The sequence below is a fragment of the Pogoniulus pusillus genome, chromosome 29 (genome assembly GCF_015220805.1).
Source record: "Pogoniulus pusillus isolate bPogPus1 chromosome 29, bPogPus1.pri, whole genome shotgun sequence".
Taxonomy (NCBI): domain Eukaryota; kingdom Metazoa; phylum Chordata; class Aves; order Piciformes; family Lybiidae; genus Pogoniulus; species Pogoniulus pusillus.
Window position 1 is genome coordinate 13,632,091 of NC_087292.1, and position 26,311 is coordinate 13,658,401.

General features: G+C 43.8%; 2 protein-coding genes across 3 annotated transcripts; one reads left to right on the top strand and one right to left on the bottom strand.

Moving 5' to 3' along the window:
- Positions 1-1,843: 1,843 nt before the first annotated feature.
- PSMA7 (proteasome 20S subunit alpha 7) lies at positions 1,844-8,146 on the bottom strand. Its single transcript, XM_064167636.1, has 7 exons — positions 7,980-8,146; positions 6,562-6,688; positions 5,098-5,222; positions 3,407-3,529; positions 2,917-3,036; positions 2,334-2,396; positions 1,844-2,071 (listed from the first exon to the last, which is right to left on the bottom strand). The coding sequence occupies exons 1-7, from the start codon at positions 8,073-8,075 to the stop codon at positions 1,979-1,981; spliced, it is 747 nt and encodes a 248-aa protein (XP_064023706.1). The 5' UTR covers positions 8,076-8,146; the 3' UTR covers positions 1,844-1,978.
- A 251-nt stretch (positions 8,147-8,397) lies between these two features.
- On the top strand, positions 8,398-26,151 carry SS18L1 (SS18L1 subunit of BAF chromatin remodeling complex). 2 transcript variants are annotated; one of them, XM_064167635.1, is made up of 11 exons: positions 8,398-8,561; positions 12,436-12,512; positions 13,759-13,843; positions 14,625-14,769; positions 17,230-17,427; positions 18,407-18,571; positions 19,441-19,542; positions 19,932-20,024; positions 21,297-21,416; positions 23,563-23,690; positions 23,893-26,151. In XM_064167635.1, exons 2-11 carry the CDS (start codon positions 12,436-12,438, stop codon positions 23,917-23,919), a joined length of 1,140 nt encoding a protein of 379 aa, XP_064023705.1. In that variant the 5' UTR covers positions 8,398-8,561; the 3' UTR covers positions 23,920-26,151. The 2 variants fall into 2 exon arrangements, with proteins under 2 accessions (XP_064023705.1, XP_064023704.1); XM_064167634.1 differs by lacking the exon at positions 8,398-8,561 and adding an exon at positions 8,572-8,813.
- Positions 26,152-26,311: the final 160 nt, after the last annotated feature.

Genomic DNA, 26,311 nt, shown 5'->3' on the forward strand with positions numbered 1-26,311 from the left:
ACTTCCGAATCCAGGCACTGACACACCCTCCTTGTCACTGTTACCCTGTGTTTCTGTGCTCCACTCTAGCAGAGGAATCAGCTGAGTGTTGCTGTTGCCCACACTGCCCTCAGCATTCACCTCGTGGTGTGACTGCCAAGCTCCTGGGCTGCTGGGGCTTAGCTTGAGTATGGTTTGGGTGGCAGCATGCTAGGTCAGTAGCCTCAACAGCCTTTGGTCTCTGGGCTCCCACCAGCAAAGCAGGGCGTGTGCTGAAAGGGCTGCTGGAGAGGCAGCTGCCTCTAATTGCTCTGCTGGCAGACAGCCGGTATGAAGTGAGTGCAGGGGTGGAATAGCTCTACCAGAGTCAACTGACTTGTCCAGGATGGCTTTGACAAAATGAGAACTCATAAGGTGTGATAATGCCTTTTCATTTACTTTAATGCTGTAATTCCCCTTGTTTCTACAGCAAAGCCTAGGATCTAGCATGAGATGAAGTGTGCCAGCCTCTCCTAGTTTGCTGTACCTAGCTCATTCCAGTGGAGAATGGCTACCCTGAGTGACTGTGGCTCAGCCCCTGGCTCGTTCACTTCAAGCTCTTCCCCAAGGGAAATGTTCATCCCTTTTGGGGCTGGGGTAGCAGACTGTTGTCCCTGGGGCTTTTCTGCAGCCCCATCAGCTTTCAGGTGGAAACACACAACATAAGAGAACGATAGTGGCTTGTACAGGAAACCAAATAGCTCTCTTGACTCAAATTCATCTCAGGGCCTGAAAAATAAACCAATAGAAGCTTCCAGCAGCTTGTTTTCTTTAGATGATGTGATCCAATACTCTCTGGAGTTGAAGCAGAACTCTAGTCCTTTGTGGTCCTCTGCCAACACTTTGCTTTGCAGCCTTTGGATTAAGTGTGATTGTGGAGTGATGCCAGGGAGTGTAAGGGTTAGTGCAGGTCTCTGCCTTCTGTCTGAAGTAGTCCAAGGATGCCCAAGTAACTCCTCCCACAATGTCCTGGGGCAGAGGCTCCTGTAGCTGAGCTGGATCTAAAGCATCTCAGTGAACACTGACCACCTGACAACTTTAGATTTCTCTAAGTTTATTACAGTCCATATCTTAATGTCTGCAGTGAGTAGAAGACACAGAGCAGACAGAGTCAGCTCTCTACGTTGCTTACAGTGTGTCAGCCATCTCCATCTGAAGGGAAGAGAGAACTAGCTCACAACTGCTGGGGCTGGGAGCAGCAACCAGGCTCCTGTGGTTAAGGTGCAGAGCAAAATTAGCTGAGAGAGAGCACGAAAGGAGCACAGGGGTGGATGGTTTCATGATGTTGTATATAATGTTTGTTGAGTTATTTTTAGCATAAGTTACTTGGACCAGTTATTACTGGTCTATAAATCTCTTCATGGGCAACAACAGCAACATGTTATTCTGAACTAGATGAATCATGCATGGTCTATGTGAGCACCAAGTCATGCACCCCTGCTGCCATGACATGCCTGCAGCACTGTGCTCATGCCAACTTCCAAAACCAGACCTCACCACCTCTACTTCCCTGTAGGGGTGAAGCTTACACCTGCTGCAGGGCTGAAGCCCAAACCCTGGCTCTTTATATGTGAGGATACAAGCTGGGAGGAGGGGAAAGCATCATTCCTTATTAGCAATGAGGGTACAACACACCCCTTCAGACAGACACTTAACAACAGAAGATGCAAAGTGAGACACTGAAAAGTAATCATTGAAGTGTCCCAGGAAAAAATGCAGACAGTCTTTGTCCTTTAATAGATCACTACTGCTGCTCTGTAGCCAGACAACTCATCCTAGAGGATCAAAATCCAAGGAACAGACAAGATTGTTTTAAAATAACAGCTTTAAAAAAAAAGTAGGTTTATTGTAGGTCTCCAGAGGGGCACAGTAAGAGTAAGTGGAATACCTACATGGTGTCTATACAGAGAAACCCATCACTTGAATTAAAAGAACCAGCTAAGCAGTCAGACTTCATTCATCATGATGTTTTCTTCTGTTTCTTCTTTTCATTTTCTTCCTTTTCTTTCTCAATTTCAGCAACGTACTTCTCAATTTCTTCAGGGTTGAGGATCTAAGACAAACAACAGGTGAGCCTCAAAACACTACTCTGGGTTACAGACTTTTATTGAAGCAATCAGAGTTCTGCCAGGGAAAGAGAGTGGTGTTTGCCCAGACTGCAGGAACCTTGAGCAGACACAACAACGTTTCTTGGCCACTAACAGTAAACAGAAGCCCAGGCCGGGGCAGAATGGGAAATAGAGGGCTGGAAGATAGGGGAGATCAAGGACAGAAACAGAGCTACAAAGGGAGAAATGCAAAACAAAAGACAGTACCTTCAGTGGCTGTTCTCGCCTCATAACTGCCAGCTCGATGTTCTTCCCACCAGACTGCACCACCTTAAGTAGAGTCAGGTTTGGGTATTAGGAGTATGTCCACCAAGGTCTTCTTTGAAGAAGGGTATGCATGGGGAGCACTTCCCCCATGAGTCCTAAGCTCTCCACTCCAGTAGCAGTGTGGCACTCAAAAAATAAAGCTCTTCCTGCTGGCATCAATGTGCCTGGCAGCTGAAGTACACCTTCCACCACTTCAGTGTTGGTATCTTCTACATCTTAACCCTCAGAATGAAATTGATTATATTGGCTTATGCTACATCTGGGTTATAGCACATCTTTGGTGCATTTAAGGCCCAGAAACAAAGTCTGTTTGCTGAGAGAGAGAGCTGCTAGGAAGCTCTGGATAACTAACAGAAATTGTTACCTAAAGTATTCTGAATCTCAAAGTAACCCCACAGCCACAGTTTGCAACAAGCAGTTTTCACAGATCCTTTCACAGCGTGCTTCTCTGATGTGCACCAAGATTTTTGTGTGCTCCCATTTGAGACAGTGAGAGGTTACAGCAAGGAAGAGAAACACTCACCTCTAGAAGAGCTTTGATGACCAGTTTAATGGTCAGGTCATCTGTCTCAATGGCTTCATCAGTATAGTTTTTCTCCAGGAATTCACGCACAGATTTGGCTCCTCTGCCAATGGCATTAGCCTGGGAACAGCAAGAGGAAAAGGAAAAAAATGGCATTTAGGGGATACTTCATTTACAGAATGACCAAGAGTCCTGCAATTATATAATCCAAACCCATTTTGTGATCAGGAGACTGAACATGTCACTGCCCACATGTCAGACAAAAAGACAGTCCTGAGGCACAGATGGTTTTTGGGGCACAGGACAAGATGTGCCAAGGAAAGTTGAACTGCAGGCTGCCACTCTCGCTAAATTCTGTCATTAAAGATTTCTGTAGCTGAGAGCCAGTGCCTCTGGCCAGCAAGATCTCCTTTCTTCACTAGTCCCTCTTCAAAGGAGACATCAATTCACACATTTCATCACTTCTCCTCAAGAGACAGAATCAACTCACCTTCCAAGCATGATATGTGCCAGAGGGATCAGTCTGGTACAGCCGTGGGGTTCCATCAAAGTCAAATCCCACAATAAGAGCAGAGATACCAAAGGGTCTGCGACCATTGCTTTGTGTGTACCTCTGACAGAAAGAAGAGACACTTCAGCAGTGGTTCTGAACACAGTTCTAGGGCAGACACTGCAGAAGTTGCAAACAGAAAAGGTACCAGGAAGTTTTAGCAGGCTCTCTTCCCACTGATGTGCTGAAGTTAGGATCTGGTGTTTTATGGAATCATAGAAAGGCCTGACTGGAAAGGACTTCCAGGATTGAGTCCAACAATTCTCTAACTCTACCAAGCCTGTTGCTTAATTGTGGCCCCCAGCACCGCATCTCTGTGGTTTTTAAGTACCCCCAGGGATGGAAATTCAACCACCTCCACGGGAAGCCTGTTCCAGGGTTTGGGAACTCTTTCAGTGAAATTTCTAATAAGCAGCCTAAACCTCACCCAGTGCAACCTGAGGCCCCTTCCTCTCATCCTATCACTTGTGCAGGAAAAGAGACCATCACCCACCTCACTACAACCTCTTTCAGGTAGCAAAGTAGCACAGAAGATCCTAGGCAAGGCAATAGGAGTTGTGGTTGTCCAACTTTGTTCCTGACACCCACTGAAATTTGCAGTGTCATTCCACCTCTGGAAGTCTCCTTCCATTACTGAGGGTTGCTGGAGGCACAGAGCCAGGTTTGCCAGGCCAGGTATACCACTGTACTTTGATGAGCATACTTAGAGAGTCAGAAGATGACAACACTGGACAGTTTTCACCAGTGACTTGTACCAATTCCATCGGAAAGCATGGCCTCTGTGGCAGCATGTGGCAACAGTGTTACAGTGAGTCAGCAAAGTCCCTCCCTCAGCACACACCAGAAGTGCAGGGAAACAAGGCTCCACACCTGCAGCATCACCCCAACAGGAATAAGCTTTAAAACGGTTACAAACCATAATTCTTACAAAGCAACAGTGAACATGTCAGAATGACAGACACAAACCTGAGGGTACTGTAAAGGAACAAAGTGAAACTTTGGAGAGCAGCGTTCTGCTCTGGCAAGCTACCGAATGCTACAGAAACAACACTTTTGTCACCACTACCACACTAATATCATTCTGGGCAGCAGCAGATGAAACTTGTTCTAATTCCACTAGTTGCTGAACACAGCTTGAATGCACTGGGAAAGGAAGAGTTCTATTACAGAATGCAATTTGATGTACCCTGAGTTTTATTTTAAATTCCTGAGTAACCAAAGAAAAGCACATTAAGTGCTGCATTAATTTGCTCCCCTCTTACCTCTCCCTGCAGTGGCCTAGTAACAGGGAAAAGAACAGGAGCCCTGAAGCCATTTTGACAATAACATAGCACCTTGATTCTGGGAGTCATTACATCTGTAGATGAGCAGAGTGTTCCTGATGGTATCACAAACATAGTTATGCAGTCCTTACAATTACTAATTAATTTCTTCATCTTGGGGAGAAATAACCCCAACAGTAATCAATCCTTTTCTGTCACTGCATCCTCATTTCCAATAAACACCCACAACGTGTATTGTTGTGTTGACTTTCACTAGCTGAGCAGAACAAGGCCAGGACAGACAACACTCATCTGGAAGTGCTGTTGGTCAGGACATGTTTTGAAGTACCCCTGTGTGGTCCAACATACCTGTTTCAGACTAGCAATGTAGCGTGTGATGTATTCCACGGTGACAGGATCCTCCACAGTGAGCCTGTGGCTCTGACACTCCACACGAGCTCTATTTATAACTATCCTGGCATCAGCTGTCAGCCCTGAAACAAGAGCATGCTCTCAGGTTCATGCTCCTTACCATACACACAACAAAGCCAGGAGCCCTGCCCTGATGCTCACGGGGTCAGTGTCAACAGCAATGAAAACAGTGAATGAGAGATCACACCTCAGGTTTGCTGAACAAAACCAGGCATTTTAAGGCAATAGAAAGAAGCTAATGTATCAAAACACATAGGGGATTTAGCTTATAGCTTCCCTGTTTGTGAGCTGGATAACAAAGGGTAACCAGAGTATTGCACAGACTGGCAGCACTCTGCCTAACAGCAAAGTAACTAAGCAATCCCAGTGCTTACATACATAGAGCTAACTTGTCATGCAATCCACCTGACTATAAACCAGCTCTATCTGCACATCAAATCTTGTCTAGCTGATGAGGCTACAGCTGTATGATGTTAGGTAACAAAAATGACAATGAACCTTAAAAAAAAAAAGACATCTCTTATTGTACTACTTTATTAATAATGCCATTTTCATTCACAGCCTTGTTTCTACTAGACAGCTTCTCCTCAAGCCTGTGAACCCACCTGCAGGCATGACAACCCTTTGCTAAGACAGCCAGAGAGAAACCTCTGAGCTCATCACTCCTGCACGCCAAATCTAAACCCACTGTTTTTTGCTGGAAATAAATCAGATCTCCCCTTCAGGCATTACTGACACAAAGATTCTATACTACTTGGAGAGAGGAGAAAGCTTCTGCAACCCATTTTCTTCACTTTTTTTTTCCTTAAACTTTCACATCTTCAATTTCAGCTTTGAACAATGGAAATCAAAGCATTTGGAAAAGGAAGGACATGGCTCCAGAGTATTCATGCTTCAAACCCAGAGCTGTCCACTCAAGAGGCGCTGAACTGGAACAGAGGAGTTATCTCTGTTTAATGCAAATCTGCAAAAAATTAGCTTTTCCTGAATGTGGAAAAAGGTCCCCATAACTGACAAATATCTCCTATAGTTCCTGTGACCTGTATGAATAATAGGTATTTCATACACAAGATTTTAAATATTTAAAATACGTAAAATAGACTAAGTAAATATAAAAATTGTGATAAATATTTTAAAAGAATATATGTGCTAATGGCACATCACTTCTGTCTTGGTCTTCACATCAAACCTAGAGGACCTCAGTAACTTTAACATCCATTTCCTTTCACTAGACTACTGTCTCTCACTTGTCCACATAGGCTACTCACATATAAGAAAGAACAAGCAGCCATGGAAATACACCTTCCCCATAATCCTCAACCAGTTATGCCAACTATTTTGTGTTCTCAGAATCCATAAGCATAGCCAAAGGTGCCAACCTCCCTTGAAGGGTTCATTTACCTGCAAATGCCATGCAGACGTTGTCATCAAGAGCACAGATCTTCCGTACAGTTCTTTCATCCTGAAGTTTTGCCACCGATTTCTTTTCCACCCCAAGAACAACAATGTCCTTCCCTCTTACTCCAACCTTCAAAGCATTAAAAGAAGAGCAAGTTAAGCTAGGCTCAAAACCAGTAGTTGCAAACTTTGCTGAAGTAAGTAGAAAAAGTAACCTCTACACACACTCTGAATATTAATTCAACATGAGGTCAGTATTTCATTTTGTATTGCCACAACCTGCAGAAAGGACTGAAGTAACAAAAAGTTTGTTAGTCTCACAATCAGCCTATATCAACTTAAATCCCTGTTGTTTCAAAGACATGCATTCTCACTCCTTTTACCAGCTGTGTTTTCCCCAACTCTCTCCAATACTGCAGCCACAGAAGCAGGATCAACATCAAAACTACCACTAGACTTGTGCATTGGTATTGCTCGCCAGATCTCAACACTTAAGATCGGACCAAGTACAACCTACAAGCAGCCTGTCAGTAGCTTGCTGCCTTCATGTCCTAATTCATACTTTGAGTATGTTTTCCAGCATCAGGGAGGAAAAAACCCAAAAGGTGACATTTCAGAGTCTTTCCCACTGTTTCTTATAGCATGATGGCACTACATCTTGTTACATTTATTTCTGTTCTGAATGCAGTGAAATTTCTTCTAGGTATTTTGTTGTTTGGGTGTTAATAATTTTCTCTCATCCAGCTTAAACCCAAAACACACCAAAAAACAAAACAAACACTTAATTGAGCAAAAGTTTGAGATAACTGTAAGCCAGAAGGCTGCTTCTACAAGTCTTTATTGCCACGTTCCCCGATCCACTGGCACTCTGCATCGTGCACAAGTGCAGAATACCACCGTTCTCACCACACGCAGAATAATGAAATCAAGGATTGCTCATCCTCCTGTGGGATCGCTGCAGCTTTGTTCTCCCCTGAGGCAGCTCTGCTAACTCTGCATGCCAGGGCCCGTGGGCTAAGAGCAGCCGGTGTGTGCAGTGGTTGTCAAGACCACGGGAGAAACACGTACCTATACCGAGCCTCCTAGTCAATGACTCAATGCCTAAAACCTCCCAACATTCCCCAAAACAACCGCGCAGTAATGGCCCGAAACAGCCAGAGCTCTACAGACAACAGGGCATCCACTCTGAAGAGAACGGTGATTGCTAAGGCGGCTCCAAGCCCAGCACTGAACCCGATCGCTGCTGCGGCCTCAGGGCAGATCTCCAGAAGCAGGTCACATCTTGACGGACCACCCTTTCCCCTCACGCCCGATCCCACTCGTGCCATGGGCCCGCAGGCCAGGGAGAGCGGCGAGGGACAGGCCCTACCGAGGGCCTTGCCTCCGCCAGCCGGCCCGGCGCCCCGCGCTCGTTCACTCACCGCGGTGGAGCCTTTCTTCACTGCCTCCTGGGCGTACTCCACCTGGAAGAGGTGCCCGTCCGGGGAGAAGACGGTGATGGCCCGGTCGTAGCTCATGGCTGCCGCCCGTGCGTCCCCGCGGGGCCGGAACCAACCGCCTCCCTCAAAAGCGCACACTCATCCCCCGCCCGCCGCTTCCGCAGCTGCGCGCCATCCTGCCCAGCGCCGACGGCGCCCCCTGCGCCAACTCCGCACGCTGCACCGCCAAGGTCCGGCGCGGCGGCAGGGGCGGGAGGCGGGGCTCCATTTGCGCTCTTGGCGTAGGGAGCCCGCTCTACGCACCCGGCGTAGGCAGCCTGGTGCTGGCGCGCTTGGCTTTAGAGGGCGGTCGCCCTACGCAGTTGGCGCAGCTGAGGGCTGGCGGCGGAGGTAGGGAGCCGCCGCTCGCCTGCGACAGGAAGCCCGGCGGCAGGGACGCACCATGTGCGGCAGGCGGGGAGGAGGCGGTGGAGGGGCTGTGGAGGTCGCCTCCCGTTCCTTCCCCAAACAGCGGCCGCCGCCTCCCCGCCTCGAGGCGGCGACGGCGATGGCGACGCCAGGGCGGTGCGTGACGGGCTGGGGGTGCGGTGTCGGAGGGTAATTGCGGGGCGCAGATCGTACCATCTGCGCCGGGCTCCCCTCGCCGTGCACTGCGGAGAATCCGTGCACGGCAATAGCAGCCAGATAATAACAATATTATTAGAGCCGGGAACCGATATATTATAGACACATTAAAAAAGCCCCAGCATGTCGGTTGCCTTTGCTTCTGCTCGCCCAAGAGGCAAAGGGGAGGTCACCCAGCAAACTATCCAGAAGGTAAAAGAGCATGCTTTTCTACAGACAATTCTAGACGTTTATTCCGTCCATGCTCCCGCAGCGGAGGCAGGAGGCTGATTTCTAGGGCGAGCAGGAAAACTAGTGAATTTGCGAGGGCTGCAGAGATGGACAGCTGGAGAGAGAGGTGGGGGAAAGAGGAGGAGGAGGTGGAACAAAGCAAAGGTGTTCAGATCACTGCAAAGACAGCGAGAGGAGGACTTGGGGAATAAAATTAGGATGGCAACGGGGTCTGTTGCTCGCAAAGGGGAGAAAAGCTGCCTATAATACATCGGGAAATTGCAATAAAATCTGCAAATAAATGATTCATTTCTGATGGTATGTCGGCTTCTGCCCCCTTCTCCAAAAAGCCAACCGCCACAATGAATTGCAATAAAATACTGAATTTGGAGGGGTTTTCTTTTGTACTTGGATGCAGAATTGTAATCTCTTCAGAAGATAGAGGGAGCACCGACCACCGGTATTTTTCATACACTATTGCCATTATTTGTGATGCATTTGTTGATGTTTAGTGACAAACAAAGGTTTTTGGAAGGTTTTCTCTGGAGAGGAGACCTCCGTGTGAGTCTTTCGTGGAGGCCAGAGCAGAAGGCTCCCAGTTGGGAAGTTATTGTCTCCTATTCTGCAGGGTTGGCAGCAGGGACCGTGCACACACGCCCGATACCCCTTCCTCCCGCAGCAGGTGACGGTCAGTGAGGAAGAGGCTGGAAATGTCAATAAAGAACACGCATGGTTTTACTTTGACCGCTATTTGTCATTTGTACTCCTGCCCTGTTCCCCACCGCGTAGGTGTTTTGTTGATGCTAAGTTGTGCGGTGCGGCGGCAGCCAGGTGTGTATGTTCTGCGTGGTCCTCTTGTAGTGGCCAGGGAAGAAGTGTTGTTGCTCGTACGGCAATTAACTGCTCATTAGTGGGGGTTGCAGCAAGCCATAACCTGGTGGTAATTTATGACTGTGAGGGGGGAGGAAACTTCAGTGGAAGGCTGTGACAGATCAGATAAAGGCAGAACAAACTGCCACACGGGAGACTGAAGAGGTGACTGGAATCTCTGGAGACTGCAGAAACTAAGCCAATTTGGTGTAGCTGTTGCAGCACGTGTGGTATTGTGGACTGGTTAATTCTAAGTACTAAAAAAATGTCAGGCTGAGTGGGTAAGTTTTTCTCCTACCTCCAAGTTGGCTTGGGTTAAGACAGAATTTCACAACTGAGACAGTTTGTACTTAGATCTGTGACTGTACCCACAGACAAAGGGCAGCCAAAGTATCTTTAGTTTGATTTTCAATCCCTTTCCTTTTTTGCATACTCATAAACTTTATGGAAGCTTCTCAGTATTATTTCATTACAAATAACGTGTAAAAACATCTCCCATCTTGGGTACATTTGCTGGCATGTTACTTTAGGACCGTTCATCACTGTTGGGCTGTTGGCAGTGATTTGTGTTTTGACAAGTGGTGATGCTGAGGAGGAGACTTGCAGGCACAGGAACTGGGTGGGCTTTGCAGCCAAGAAATGGGGCAGTGAGAGAATGAGCAGGTGCTGGGCTAGGAACTCAAAAAATCTTCATAAAAATGGCCCTTTAGTACACATACAAATTTTGCTGAAAAAGAAGATTGCTTTCATTTGCATTTGTAGCATATAAGCAGCTTACTTTTATTTATTAAATCAGGTTTTCTAGTCTTTCGAAACTGTTACTGTTCCAGCATCAACTACTGCTAAAACAGTTTTCACATGGAGGAAGGTAGAGCTTTGACAACACAGCAGTGATGGTGGTGCTTTAAAATACTTCATCAAACAGCATCTACAAGGCAAGAAACTTCACTTTCTTTTGTGTAACAGAGATCAGAACCTGGTGTTTTTTTCCAGTTAAGCTGGGAAATGAGCTCTTCCCAATTCCTTTTTCAGTAAGCAAAGCATTAATTAGCTAACTGTAGAAGCAGCCCTTTTCTGGCAAAGAAATATGTCATGTTGCTTGGACTCTAACTGTCAAGTACAGACCTTACATGAATGTGAAAATGTTGCCAGTGGTACCTGTTGTGGAAAGTCAGAAGGACAGGTTTGTGTTGTTTGCTAATCATCTGTGCAGAATTTCCACTGACACAGGGGGAAATTCTGTCCAGCAGCAAGTACGGAGCAGGAAACCAGAGCTGCACTGTGAATCCGGCGGGAGTATTTCCCCCTAAAATGACGCGCTGTGCCCGGGTTGCCCTGCGAGCACAGGCACGCATGCAGGAGAAGATGGATTCTTGACTGACACCATCCTGACGTCCCCTGTCAGCGCTGGAGGGCAGCCTCCGACCTGCCACGCAGGCCACAGCAGCACCTCTGCCCCTCAAACCTCGCTGGCCAGAGCCGCTGCAGGGAATCACTACCAATGCCAGCAGTCACAGCCTGTGATGGACCAGGGTGCCCAGCAAAGTGAAGATCAACTTGCAAATGACAAGCCAGAAGCAAGATGAGCTGAGTTCCCCAAGGGAGTGACCAGCTAGATTGTGATTGCATCAAAAAGACTCTTCTGCCCATTTTCCTGTCATCTAGCCCTTTGCATCTCAACAGGTCAGGAATTTGTCCTGACCAGAGCACGCATCTACACAGATGAATCCACATTTAACTCATATGAAAACATGACTCTTCCCTCAAGAGTTCTTCCATCCTGATGACACAGTGGTTCAAAGGCCCAATCTTGTACTTACTAGCAGTGATACCTACAAACTGCTTGATGTAGAGGAGCTTTTGCCAGAGGCAAATCTAAATCTGTAAATGCTGCTCTTATTTTTGCACCAATTTGCCTGCAGAAAACTTGCTGCATTCACAGCAAAGCTGGAGAAAAACTATTGTGTATGAAATTTTCAACCCCACCAAGCGATATTTGCAGCTTTTAATTGCATTACAAGTTCATTAAATAAAAGCCAGTGGTCATTTTGTCCAGCAGCTCTGATCATGGAACAAGTCTGTGACTAAAATTTACTGAATGAAGCCAAGCTGGCAGCCACTGACACATGGGAAGCAACTGATGACAGTTACTGTGCTTTCATTTTAAGTTCTTCATGTATTAGTTAGAACTGAACTATCCTAAAGGACATACTGAGATGTAATTCCCTTAAATGTGGTTTCAGTAGATCCAGCAATGTCACTTTTCTATTCCATCACGATCAGCAGTCTGCACACCTCACTCCTGTGCAGGAAAATATCAGGTTCAAATTGTCTGAATGTGTGTTTGTCATTTGGAAGGAGTGTGTTAGTCAAATCTGGAGTTCTGGAAGGGGCTGGATGATATTTTAGGAGGAGACAGAGGTAATTCAGAGTGAAAGTGTTTTCCTTCTTCAGCATAAAGACCTATCTGCTATTTAAGGAGCATAAAAGGTAAGTCCATTCATTCTGGGTGTTTGAACTGACTCCTTTAAAGATAGCTGTTTACAAATAAATGATCTGAAAAGCACCATCCTGTGGCTCAAGTCACATGGAGGCACTTGGTAATATCCCAAGGCAACAAAACTGCACAAACACCTTCCACTGCCAAGAAGGGTGAGTGTGGAGCATCACACCACCACGGGACTTGAATGAGATTCTCACAGTAACATGTTTTGATCATATTTCTTTTATGCAGATGCTAGATGAAAATCATCACCTAATACAATGTATTATGGATTATCAGAGCAAGGGGAAAACTGCAGAATGTACTCAGTGAGTATTGTGAGTTTTGGGCTACGTTAGAAACTTTTGGTGTTCTTTTTTTCCCCAGTTCTGTTTGCTGATCACTGAGAAAATACTTGGACTGGTTTATTTTTTTAAGATTCACTTGCAGTGAGAAATGTTGCCTGTTCCTGGAACATCTTACTGAAGTATTTGAGCATTTAGTATTTACAATATTTCTAACAGATCATGTAGTAACATAACTAGGAACAGTTGTGGTGATTGGGTCACTTGCTGTGTGCAGTTTCACTACATGCAAGCAGAATCAGGTACAAAGTTAATAACAGATTTTCATCAGAAAGTAATTAAATGTTAGGGATCAGCCCTGTGGTTACCTAAGACTAAACCAATACAGATGTAGATGTGCCAGTTTGTGTCACTTTTCACTATCCCTAAACTGGAAAGCAAAATGCTTGTATAAACTTTAATGGTTAAATCTCTGTCAGGTAGACTAGACACTTTATCTCATGAAAGGTCACGTTTGGAGGCAAACCTGGAAAGCTGCACTTTCCAAAAAGCTCTCAAAAAAAGATGCCTCTGCCTATTTCTCATCAGGTTTCCCCTTACCAGCAGACAACTCGTGCCACAAAAAAACCAACACGTTTTCTCTTGCATTCTTGGAACCCTCCCTGTTTCCAAATGTTTGCCTCTTTACTTTTCTCAGTGGCACAGCTGTTAGATTGCTTTTGGAAGCTCTCCTGCTCTTTATGATGAGCTTTCCCAGCTCAAGAACTGTGAAGAAGCCTAAATGGTTCCGGCAGTGCTTACTTCAGTAAACACTCCAGTTAGAGCACCCTTGAAAAAAAATTCTTCTCATCTTGCTGGCAGGGCAAACAGGTTTGATTTTTGGAGTTCTGGAATGTCTTTACTACTAGGAACCTTGTTAAACAGAGGAAGAAAATGTAGCTAATTGTTACAGCAACTGACGGGTGTCAGTTCTCAAAGGCTGAGGTCTCAGCCTTGCAGTTCACTCAAAGTGCTTTCACAACAGAGTGCATTTTACTTCTCCCTGCCCCCAAATTGACCGATTTGTAGAGGAGCTGTTGAACATGCTGATCCTTGGTGCATGACATGCACGGGTAGAGGTCATTACTGTGGCTAGTTATTAGGACAGATGAGAAGTGGGATGATGTAACTTAATCATTTTGGGGGGTGGGTGGGAAGGGAAAAAGATAATGGCTTGGAAAGTTCTGTACTGTTAACCCTTTCCAAATAAGCTTTGCTCCTTATTCTGTAGATACCAACAAATCTTGCACAGAAACCTGGTTTACTTGGCAACAATAGCAGATTCTAACCAGAATATGCAGTCCTTGCTTCCTGCTGTAAGTACCAGTGCTACCATCAGATACATTGACTATACCAGAGGGAAATGTTTTTTGATGCTGTTACTGATCTCTGAAAACAGAATTTTTCCAGCTAAATGTTTTGAAGTGGTCAAGCAGGCCACTAACCAAATCAAAAGTTAGTTTTACTGTATTTAAACTCATTCTTTGGGACATCTGTGTTAACCGTCTGTCCCCATATCTCAAATCCTATATACTATAAATGGTGCAGTGGCACAGATCTGAACAGCCTCCTTCTGCTCCAGATCCATTATTCTTTACCTAGTCTTACTGCTATAAAAAAATCCAATTCAGCATTTGGGTATTGGCTTGTCTTTAAACACCCTGTTGGTCTTGCTAAATGGATTGATTTTGGAGGTACTACAGAAAACACAGCATAGCTTTGTGCTTGACAAAGGTCAGTTTGTCAACATGCTCCTGTGTTGCCTCTGCTAATGCACCTCCCCTCAGCAGTTATGTTCTGAGCAGCACAAAATGAAATTCATGTAAGTATGGAAGAATGGGCACAGAAGCCAGACTCTGTTAAAAGCACAATTTTAAGATCTCCACTGTGCTCCCTGCTGGCTTCTCCATACCAAGCTGGATATCATTCACAGAACAGTCAGGCAAAGAAGGTTTATGCAAGCAAGCCCTAAAAGCAAAAGAAGCACATATTTAGTTGAGGCAGTTTTTTAGTCAAAGTCAGGCTAATTTGGGGGTTATTGTTTTGCTAATTAAAAAAACTAACTGAAAATTTGCTTCTCCTCCTTGTTGTTCGCAGCCACCAACGCAAAACATAAACTTGGGCCCAGGAGGAATGACTCAGAGTGCATCCAACCAATCTCTCCACTCACAGAGCAATCTCAGTGATGCGATTGGGACGGGGCTGCCTCCTTCCTCCCTCATGCAGAGTCAGATTAGCAATGGTGAGCTTCAATCCCCTTTGTGCTGCTTTGCTGTTGCTTGGCAACTAAATCATTAATGCAGAATATACTTAGAGAGCTGTAAAAGACCTCTCCTAACTCACCTTTCAGGCATATGGGAATTTCAGGCACATGCTGAAATCATCACAAAATGGCTACAGTCAGTAATGATGCTGGCTTCTGCCAGTCTCCAGCCTGTTAATATTTCTGTAGGGGAAATTAAACACGTTTTGTTTAAAATGCATAATGAAAGATCACTGAGTAAAGCTGCATCCAAGTTTTCACTGCGAAATAATAGACATGGTGATATTTTTATCTTGAAAGTAGTGGGGCTAGGCAGGGTAAAATGGAATTGCTTGCATGACTAACCACACAACCCAGTCTTTAGATTACAAAGACCTTGCAGGATGCTTGCCTCCATAAAAATAATTTGGTGTTGTGTGGCAGTCTTTGTCCTCTACAGAAGCTTGCAGAGGTTCTCATAGCCAAAGAGTTTGCACAGGCATCTCATATGAATAAGATAATAAACTTTGTCTATTTGGTTTTCTTCCTGTAACTAAAACAAACTAATTGAAAGCAAATTTTTAAATATATATATATGTATTTTTTTTTACTCTGTGCATTTTATGGCAGGAATAATCTGTTTATTTTGTAGTTCTTTCGTCACTTCTTGTTTCTGTGGGGCTTTCCCAGAGTGACAGAGAGGGAAAACAGTTTCTATAAATAGTAATATCTGATTGTAAAATCACAGGCCTTGGCAGCAGGGCTCAAGAGCAGATGCAAGCCATGAAATTACTCCTGACTTTTTAAAAAGCCATTTGTGGTCAAGCTGATAGTACCTTTGGTAGGTGAGGGACTTCCTTTAAACAGTAGCAGCTTGTGAAGTGAATTTACTGAATTTATCCTGGCCTTCTTTATGAAAGAACTCTTACATAGTGTTAAGGATTCTGATAGGTCAGACAAAACATTGTACTGTGTTACTAGGGATCTCCGTTTTCTGGTTGTTCTTATTTGCTCCCCACCCTCCAGTTCTTTTTAGCACTTTAGTGTTGACTGAAAGAGCCAGAGTGGCAGTCCTGAAGAGTTGAGTCGTCTGCAGAACAGGAGCAACCAGGCCAGTTTGCTTGATATTGCAAGTTTAACTCTTGTTGCCCTAACCCAGTAGTAAAGCCCAGGCTGAGCTGCGAGGATCTCAGGGTAGTTCACTCTCTGCCCACTGACCTGGGTAGTGCCAGGTGTTGTAGATTGGAAATATCAGTGCATTGGAAGCCAGACTGAGGACACAGCTGCAGTTCAGCATGAAGGTGTGACTGGGCGTGCAGCACTTGCCTTGCCTGAATGGCTGAGTTACCAGCAGCAGCGATGGCAGGTGCTCTGCTGGTAGTGCCCGCTCTGAGAATGGCACCTGTACACCCCTGGCCTGGGGACACTCCCCTTGGCTGCCAGCCTCTGCCACTGCTGTCTCTCTGCCAGCTAGGAACAAGTTAGCACAGTCATGCTGCGTGACGCAGCAGTCCGGATGTCGAGAGGCTTTGAGACTGAGAAACTGTTTGACATCAGTCAGCTGTTGTTGGGCAGTGTTTTTCAAGAGGTCTTCAAGAAAAGCCTGGATGAGGCACTTAGTGCCATGGTCTGGTTGACTGGATAGGGCTGGGGGATAGGTTGGACTGGATGATCTTGGAGGTCTCTTCCAATCTGGTTGATTCTATGATTCTATGATTCTATTCACAAATCAGGGACAGGGATGCACAGGCAATTCACACTTGTGAGAACTGAAAGGGTGCAAAAGTGTGCAAAGTGTTTCTCAGCCACTACTGTGCCTTCCCATTGTCACCTTCTGTGTGAAGAGGTAAGAGGAGTGCACAGCAGCACTGAACAGGAAAGGGACCAATGTCAGAACGGGATGTTTCCAGAGTCTGTGTGTTTTCTGGAGTGTCTGAACCTGCTGGGATGTTTCCAGAGTCTGTGTGTTTTCTGGAGTGCCTGAACCTGCTGGGATGTTTCCAGAGTCTGTGTGTTTTCTGGAGTGCCTGAACCTGCTGGGATGTTTCCAGAGTCTGTGTGTTTTCTGGAGTGTCTGAACCTGCTGGGATGTTTCCAGAGTCTGTGTGTTTTCTGGAGTGCCTGAACCTGCTGGGATGTTTCCAGAGTCTATGTATTTCCTGGAGTAACTGAAATTTGTTCTGCTTGCCTGCAAGCAATAGGTTGTAGGACATTGCTGCTGGTTTTGTTCTTCCTCTCTGCAGTTCTGCACAGCCTGGATCTGGCTGCCAGGGATTAGGCTCACTCCCACTGTGCAGTAGGCAGTTTTAATTTGCCTGTAGATAACAGAATAATGAGGAAATTTTTGTTTTGTTTTGCTTTATGATAAGGTGTTTCTGGAAGGCTTTGAGAGCTTTAATGTTCACTGTCCATTGCCAATAATAGCACAGATTTCCTCGTTGCTCTCTTTAATTTTTCTAGGTCCTAATCATGTGTCTATGCAGCAGTCAGGCCAGAACACTATGCCCACGACTTCTCTGAGTATGACTGTCAGCAGTCATGGAACGGGGCCTGGTTATAGCCATACAGTGCCTGCATCTCAGAATGTGCCAATGCAAGGCCAGGGGTCAATAGGCAATTATGTCTCTCGAACAAACATCAACATGCAGTCCAATCCAGGTAAACTCCCTTTTCCTCCTTCTGGGCCAACTTGACTTTTCAGTGACCTCAGAGGTTCACCACAAATGGGTTTGTTCTGTAAATATTTTCAGTAGACAGCCACAAACACACAAGAGGAAAATACAGCTTTAAGCCATCTCTGAATTTCAAGGTGTCAGGCCCCAATGTAAGACAGAACAGTTTCAGACTTGCTTTACCTCACACCACCTTGCTGTGGTTAGCTAGGAGCTGGGGAAAGGAGGGTGAGCTAAAAGTGCAGCAGCACTCTCTGATACCCCCTGGCAGCAGATCTCACAACTGTGGGAGGGACCTGAGCAGCACTTTTATCCTAGCTGAAAGGGCCTGTCAAGGAGTCTTACACATTTACTGTTTGTGCATTGCTGCCCTGCTTTTGTTACTTTATTGATGCTCCTCGAGGGGCACAGAGACAAGCAGACAGCTCAGAACCAATCCCTTAATTTGTAAATATGTTTGCTATTGAGTGTTGAATGGCATGTCCAGTGCTTAAGACTTCTTTCCAATAATATGAAATACAGGGATAAAATAAGTCTTAGAATGTCAGTTTATTTACACTATCAGGTATTTGATAAGATGGAAGTACAAGAAAGAGTTGATTAGAAAAGAAATGCAGCAATGAATTAGGAGGGAGAGAGGAACCAGCATCAGTTTTTATTTCTTTCTTTGAGCCTACTGTAGTGATGATTCCATTATTTTAAATCACCTAACAATAATCAAGGCTAGATGCATTTTTTAAAGTCTTCTGGAGCAAATGGCAAGAACTGACCATGCAGTGACATCCTTTCTGCATCACCGTGCAGAAGAGTTACATGCATGCAATAGGAAAACATCATCCCCCTGTGGAAAATCCACAGAAGTATCAGGGTGCACCTTAGTTGAAGGTTTTAACTTATTTCCAAAGAGACTAGGGAGAGAAGTGTCCCATCCTCTTAGAAAACAGTGTTTTCCATGTGCATTGTAGTCTCCATGATGCACCAGCAAGCAGCGACGTCACATTACAACTCGGCACAAGGCGGCAGCCAGCACTACCAGGGCCAGTCCTCCATTGCCATGATGAGTCAGAGCAACCAAGGCAACAGCATGATGGGACAGCGACCAATGGGTCCTTACAGAGCTTCACAGCAAGGTAAAATCTAGTATTAGGTTACTGAGATGGTTGTTGGGGGATTGATCATGTGCAGTCCATCCTGTGGGGCAGGTAAGTCTGCAGGATTTCCAAGTCGTGTTTATGAATAGCAAATCTCATCCAGGAACAGAGGAAACTTCAAATGATAAAGAGATCATGACCATCAGGCAAACTTTAATCTCTTTTCAAGATTTATCTATTTAATTATTTCAGGGATTTAAGAAAATAATTCTGTCTAGAAGGGATCATCTATCACTAATGAAAAGATGATTTGATACACAGCTCACTCAAGCCACTGGGGCTCTTTTCAGCTGTGGTATTGGATCAGCCATAATGTGGCAGAGTTAACAAGCAAAGAAGATGTAGTTTGCCAGCAATTAGTATGAAAAATTAGGCCAAGGGGAGGAAAACACCAGAGGATAACTACTATGCTCTAAAAGCTCTCTGGAAAAAGCTCTAACAGGCAATGAAGCTGCTAGGCTGATTCTAACATAAACTGAATTTTGCTAGGAAACAAATTCATACATTAATTAAAATAGATTGAATTCTGTCTGGATTTTTGAGCATGGAATGCACTGCTGAGCTTTCTAAGAACTCAGATTTGTAGATGAAATGTAGCCATCATATTTGGAATTGCCACAGAGTGAATGAGTGTAGGACATGTTACTGACCATTGCACCACTTCTGAAGATACAAATGTGTCTCCTTTTTCTGGTGAGCAGAGCATCTTTGAAACAGCTCTCCACTTGGATAATTTGCCTGCTTATTGAGGTGTGAACACTGTTTTCTTAAAGAAAAAATAGATAAGAACAAGCTATCTCTTAGGAGTGCCTGGGCTCAGCTCGCTCTCTCTTGTCTTTGCCTTGCAGGTTCCTCACAGCAGTACATGGGTCAGGAAGAATATTACAGTGAACAGTACAGTCATGGGCAAGGATCCTCAGAACCCATGAATCAGCAATACTACCCAGATGGTAATTCCTCTGAGCTGCAGTCACTGTGACACTGATAAAGTGGAGGCCAGCATGACTGCCACATCCAAGGGCATGGCAAACCCATTACAATTCATTTCCAATTTAAATGCTAGAAAATTCTAATCCCAGGGTATGGGAGGCTGGTGCACAAACACACGCATCAGTGCATCCTGTTATCCAGGCTGATTCAAAGAGCACAAAGCCAAGTATGGATTAGTGATCACAGGAGATTTACCCCTGGGTGTCTTTCCTTGCCTTCTATTTGGTCTCCTACCTAAGGGGCCTGTGTTTCCTCTTAGCCTCATCTTTGTGCACAAGAAGCTTCATAATATATCGTTCAGCAATATATTTCTAGTTATATTAACTATGCATCTGACCTCTCTTTGCAGGACATGGTGATTATGCCTATCAGCAGTCATCCTATACTGAGCAGAGCTATGACAGGTCATTTGACGACTCTACACAACACTATTATGAAGGAGGTAGGAAAATACATTGACAATCTTTGTAAAGCAGAGCTCTAACTCCTAAAATGCTAATTGAAATGCTTATGAAAATCTCAAATATGACTTGCAGTTTCTGCATCACTAACTGCTACTTAGCCATTACTTAAGGAATGGCCATGAAATAGAATTCAGCTAGAATATGGCATGGTTTATAGTAAGGCTGTCTCAGATTCATGTCAGTAACTGTACTGAGAGGCAGTGTGCTGTGCAGCACTGGGCGATCACTAACAACTTGTGTGTAGTTCCACAGCTATTAAAATGTTGTCCTTGGTTGTACCTGAGCCAGCTGGAATTACAGCTGTGGATAGTGAACTATCGTTGCAGTAAGAGAAAAGACTTCCAGGATATCAGTATCCTCCACTCCTGCAAAATTGTTTAACAAACATTTTATATAATGGAAGTAAAACTGGCTGCAATAACATAAAAAGTGATGCTGACAGAGGTAAACTAATGTTCTAAAGGTAGATATAGGGTTCAGAGCTGGAAAAGAAGTAGCAGCCATAAATGGAAATTTCTCTGAAGAAAGTCTGCTGGTTAATGGCAGCAGCAATCTTAATTAATTCACAAGTTGCCAAAGACAATGGGTTAATTTAAATTGATCTTTGAAAAACATTGATACTATGAGCTCACAATTCTGCCATTAAAAACCTCCCAGCAGTAAAAGGTCAGTAAATTCAGTGATAATATCAAGATACCTGAACTCTAAATTAACTGCAAGAATATGAACTTGCTTATGATATGGCAAGGTGGCAATTAGGGAAAGCAATGTCTTCTATGTAGTTCATTTTGTTGTTTCAAGACAGTGCAAATGGAATTTCCACCAGAGGTGTTTTAAGATACCAGTGACAACTAGCTAAGTCTTTCTGGGACATATGAATAAAGATAATTATCTAGAGGAAAATGAGTGTGAAAGCTTTTTGAGAAGCCAGGTATTTACCCTGCTGTCCTTATCTTTTTGACTGTGTTTTTTTCCTGAAACACTCCCAGGGTAAAAAAAAAAATCCTTTTGGGAACTGCTGCTTTTTGATCGTTTATTGATGTGCATAAATAAACAACTCTCTCCTGTTCAAAAGAATTAAAATTCAATGAATAAACATCCTGCCTGGCAAAATGCAATTATCTGTATCTGAAAAGAGTACTTGTCTGCTAGTCTGAGACCAAGGCTCCTCACACTTTTCTTTTCCTTATGATCCACAGTGAAATATGAGCCTCAGCTGTAACTAAACTCTTCAATTTTTCCCTCTTTAGGAAATTCCCAGTACAGCCAGCAACAGGCAGGATACCAACAGGGAGCTGCACAACAGCAAACATACTCCCAGCAGCAATACCCCAATCAACAAAGTTACCCAGGACAACAGCAAGGATATGGTAAGAAAACTGTCACTGACCAGTCAAATGTCTGCAGTATTTCATCCTGACACCTCCAACCCTAAACTAAAATGTGCTTTAAGCTATTTCCTTCGTTAACCTTGGACATCCACATACCAAAACCAGCCAAAAAAGCATGGCGTGAAATGGGATTCTGGGCAGTAAGATCTCTTACTGTAGCACTGCATTCCATACTGTTAAGTTAGCATGCTGAATCCTTCTCTCTTTTGAAAGAAAGCTGCCTCATGTTGACTTCCTGCTAAGTGTCTGCAGGAGATCACCGCCTGGCTTCTCAGAACTCCTACGCGTCCAGCAGTGACAGGAGAAACTAACATCAACAGTCCAGAGAATCACTACTCCCACACAGATTTCTTGCAACATCACAGAGGGTTTATTCTTTGGTGAAGGAATGTGGTAGTTTGAGGGATCGTAGGTCCCCCTACCACGAGGACTGAGGTGAAAAGAAAGAAGTGGAGGTGCTGTGAATGTGCAGATAGCACTAGCAGAGACCTTTCAAAACTTTCAGGTCACCAATGGTACATCTCCCTGCTGCCAACAAAGAGTTTGATGGCTGTCTCTGAGTTTCCTGACCAGTTGGAGTTGCATGTTTCCTCAGCCTTTAGGAGAAAGAAACCAGTGCAGGTTATTTATAACAAAAAATGTCTCCAAGAGAGATGGGAATAATCTAAAATGAGGGGTGACCTCACTGCTGTCTACAACTACCTGAAGGGACATTGTAGCCAGGTGAGGGTTGGCCTCTTCTCCCAGGCAACCAGCAATAGAACAAGGGGACACAGTCTCAAGTTGTGCCAGGGGAAAGTATAGGCTGGATGTTAGGAGGAAGTTCTTCACAGAGAGAGTGATTTCCCATTGGAATGGGCTGCCCAGGGAGGTGGTGGAGGCACTGTCCCTGGAGGTGTCCAAGAAAAGACTGGATGAGGCACTTAGTGCCATGGTCTAGATGACTGGATAGGGCTGGGGGATAGGTTGGACTGGATGATCTTGGATGTCTCTTCCAACCTGGTTGATTCTATGATTCTAAATTCCTTGCCCAGGGAGGTGGTGGAGTCCCCATTCCTGGAAGTGTTTAAAAAGAGACTAAATGTGGCACTTGATGCTGTGATTTAGTTGATGGGTGATAAGTTTGGTTTGATGATCTTGAAGGTGGTTTCCAACCTGACTGATTCTTTGATTCAGTGCAAGGGACTTCTGGTTGATCTCCAGATATGATAGTACTTGACCTTGAACTGTCAGTTTTAACAAAACTGGATGAATCAAGGTCACTTCCAACCTAAGTCATTCTATGCATCTCTGAGTCTATGAATTGATGTTGACATAAACAGCAAACCCACTTTAGCAGTGTATTATCACATGAAATAGAGCCCACATGCCTAAGAAGTCAGTCACATAATGAGCAGCTGACTCTGCAGCACTAGTAGATTGGACCACTCAGACACATTTTGTGAAATTAAACATTCAGTTTGTGACCTTAAAACTTGACTTCCTCTTCTTAGTAGTTCTCTTTCATAGAAATCCACCAATAATGCTAAAAGTGAAGTGCATGCAGGCTGCTATGCACACAATACAAATGAAAGGAAACCAATATCCCCGTGAATCAGTGTGTCTGATTTCTCTGTATCTAAGGGACTTACCAGGCTGTGCCTGGTCAGCAGCGCTTACAGAGCACAGCCAGATTAAAACAAGAGGTTAAACATGCAGTTGTTACTAAAATAAAGACTGTGTAGCTTGCATCTAGGTAGTATTGGGCTGTGCCAATCCAGATTTCAGAGAAGCGAATCACAGATGTCAGGAGCTGGAAGTGACCTCGGAAGATCATGCATCCAGCCTCCTTGCCAGAGCAGGGTCATCTATATCAGATCACACAGGAAGGAATCCAGGTGTATACTTGAAAGTATATCATGTTTTCTGAGCAAAGCTGAAAACCTAAGCTGAAGTTGACAGCACTGTGACCAAGTCATTATTAGTATTAACACTTCCCAGTCTAAAGGCAGAGGGGAGGTCTAGGCAAAATTTACTCACAGTTTACACTTGTGAAACTTTGCTACTATCACATTTTACATGATGTTAACCACAAGAACCTCCCCCTAGCAAATCAAGCCATACTAATACATTTAATTCTCCTCAGGTCCTGCACAAGGAGCCTCTTCACAGTATTCCAGCTACCAACAGGGGCAGGGGCAGCAATATGGAAGTTACAGAGCTTCTCAGACGGGCCCATCCGCTCAGCAACAGAGGCCTTATGGCTATGAGCAGGTAAACTCTAAATCTCTGCTCTGATAAAGCAGATTTAGCTGTTAGCTCCACACAGGAATGTAGCTGATTGTTTGGTGCAGGCATATTGGTGATCCTTCAGTGGGTCTTTCAAAATTCGGGGACCAAAAGAAATTGTCTAGCTTGCTATTTGTAAACCTCTGACATATTATTCTCCAACATCTTTATTTCTCTTTTCTTATAGGGACAATATGGAAATTACCAGCAATAAAAGAATACTATCCTGTGTCAGATACACTTCAATAGTATCTCCATCTTTTGAACTGGATGTACAGGCAGTTTTGATTAATTGTAATATGTTGGTTACCCCTTAGCACAAAGCAGCGTCTGTATGTGAACAGTGTTCATTTCATGCTGGATATGAAGCAGTGCACTACTGGTAACAAGACAATGCTTTAATGGTTTGATATTTGGTGCTGTGTATAGTATTGTATGTTGATACAATGCAGAAGTTTTTCATTTACCCCTCTTCCTTGCCCCATTTGTGATGTTTCTAAATAGCTTTAGGACCATTTGATTGCAGTTGTGCCCCATCTAGAAAGCAGCCAGGTTATTCTGCAGTCTGGCTCAACACATATATCAAGTTCAGGGACACGTCCCAGGGTAGGTTATTGACCTTTCTGAAGATTACTTGCCAGCCTCTGAAATCCACAACTCTTAACTTTATATCTTAAGAATAAGGGGATGGATGCATTTCTGACCTGAAGACACCTCTATGCTATATGTGAAAATTACCTGCAACCTTGGCACTACCTACCAGGGCTAACTACCCAAGTCTTACAAGTCAATAATCTGCATAAATCCATGCTTCTGTTGTAAAAAGTATAGAAAGATGATGAAAAACTGTATTCATGGTTAATCACTAGAGGCACCTTTTATATGGCCATGGAAAGGAAGGTATTTCTGTTGTGGAAAGAAAAACAGAAGGGAGCTCTGATACCTGCAGTGTCAGCCTGCTAGACATAAATATTGCTTCATATTGTGCTTAGCTGAGAAAAAACACATGGCAAAACTTCAGTCTTAAGTACACAACTACAAATTTTATAACAGGCATATATATATATTTTTATGCCAAATTTTACAGAGAGGTCACTGGCATCCTTCTTTATTTCTGATTCTTCCAATGCCTTTGCTCAGATTTTCCAGCAAGTATTATAATCACAAATATTGTCAGATTTGTTTGGTCTATTGTTCATCATCACTTTTATTTTTCTCTTGTTGCTTGACAGAAATAGTTCAGAAGTCAAAGAAAAAAAATCAATTTTTTTAATGGCAGATAAACAGCTACATTCAGCTTTAATTGTGAAACAATATGCACAGAGAGGGGAACTGTTACTGGGGTCAACCAGTGAGAGAATAATTACAGAGGGAGAATTTAGAAATAAAGCCTAGTGGTATGTAAAAGCCTGTATGAACAATGTCAGTCACTTCTATTCAGTTTTCTATAACCCTATAAAGTGTTGGAAAAAAGCACTTATAAAGTGCTTATCTAAGTGTTGAACAAAGTACCAAGCCCAACCTTCTCAGAGGCAAAAGACTAGGATGACTATACTCCATGAGCATTTTTTACTATGAGGTTAACTGCAAATTTACACTGGAGAGGAAGGAAATCTTCTGTAGGATTTTCTCCTTTTCTTTCTTCAAACTCAAATCTCTTTATGAGATTTCCAGTTCTAGTACTTTATAGGTATTCAAGAAAAGACTGGATGGGGCACTTAGTGCCATGGTCTAGTTGACTGGTTAGGGCTGGGTGCTAGATTGGACTGGATGAGCTTGGAGGTCTCTTCCAACCTGGTTGATTCTATGATAATTTGAAGAGCCAAGACCACAAGTTAAACACAAGATCTCTCAGTTCTTTCCCTTTTTTCCTCTAGAGGAAAGTCTTTAACTGGAAGGCTGAAGAATTTGCTATTAAATGTTGTCCAAGCACTGCCCCTCTTACATTAATAATTCTAATTACTGATATGAAGACATTTTTCTCAAGCAGTTCTCATTTATCTCATCTTTTCTGCTGGTATTTTCATGCAAATAAGTTCTCTCAAATAGCAAGGAAGGGAAAAGAAGTAAGATTGTTTCCTTTATAATATAATTAATACTACAGGTAGCCAGAAGAATGCAATATTGCTCTCTGCCAGCTTGGAAATATGCCTTTTATGTGTTTTTTGAAAGTGCTGAAATACTTTTGAGAGAATATGAGCAACACTTAAAATGATACAGCAACATCACATCAACCTGAAATGTCTTACATTAAGAACTTCTTGAATGTTGTGTATATAATGTATTTGAAAGAGCACTTTGGAAATAGTTTGTACATTTATTTCCTAATTTATACATGATTTTTGGTGTTAATATTTCTAATTGTTCAATAACAAAATGTTTATTTAATGTGTTGTCCATTTTTATGTATTGATGTGGAAACAAAGTGATCCCAGCATTTTGACTTCTTCCATTAATTGTATCATTTTCTGTTTTGTAATACAGAATTGCTTGAAAGTTGTTTAGGTTAAAAACTACCTGAAAACGCAGTTGGTGGTACCTTTCTTACAACACAGACCTTTGAGTGGAAGCAACAGATGAAGGGAGGCTCTTGAGAGCTGCGCCTT

Coding starts and splice junctions, on each gene's coding strand:
- PSMA7 (XM_064167636.1), bottom strand. CDS start 8,075: ATGAGCTACGACCGGGCCATCACCGTCTTCTCCCCGGACGGGCACCTC. Junction 6,689..7,979: donor TGAAGAAAGGCTCCACCGCG/GTGAGTGAACGA, acceptor AATGCTTTGAAG/GTTGGAGTAAGAGGGAAGGA. Junction 3,530..5,097: donor ACATTGCTAGTCTGAAACAG/GTATGTTGGACC, acceptor TCTTTCTGTCAG/AGGTACACACAAAGCAATGG.
- SS18L1 (XM_064167634.1), top strand. CDS start 8,745: ATGTCGGTTGCCTTTGCTTCTGCTCGCCCAAGAGGCAAAGGGGAGGTC. Junction 12,513..13,758: donor AAAACTGCAGAATGTACTCA/GTGAGTATTGTG, acceptor CTTATTCTGTAG/ATACCAACAAATCTTGCACA. Junction 14,770..17,229: donor GCAGAGTCAGATTAGCAATG/GTGAGCTTCAAT, acceptor TAATTTTTCTAG/GTCCTAATCATGTGTCTATG.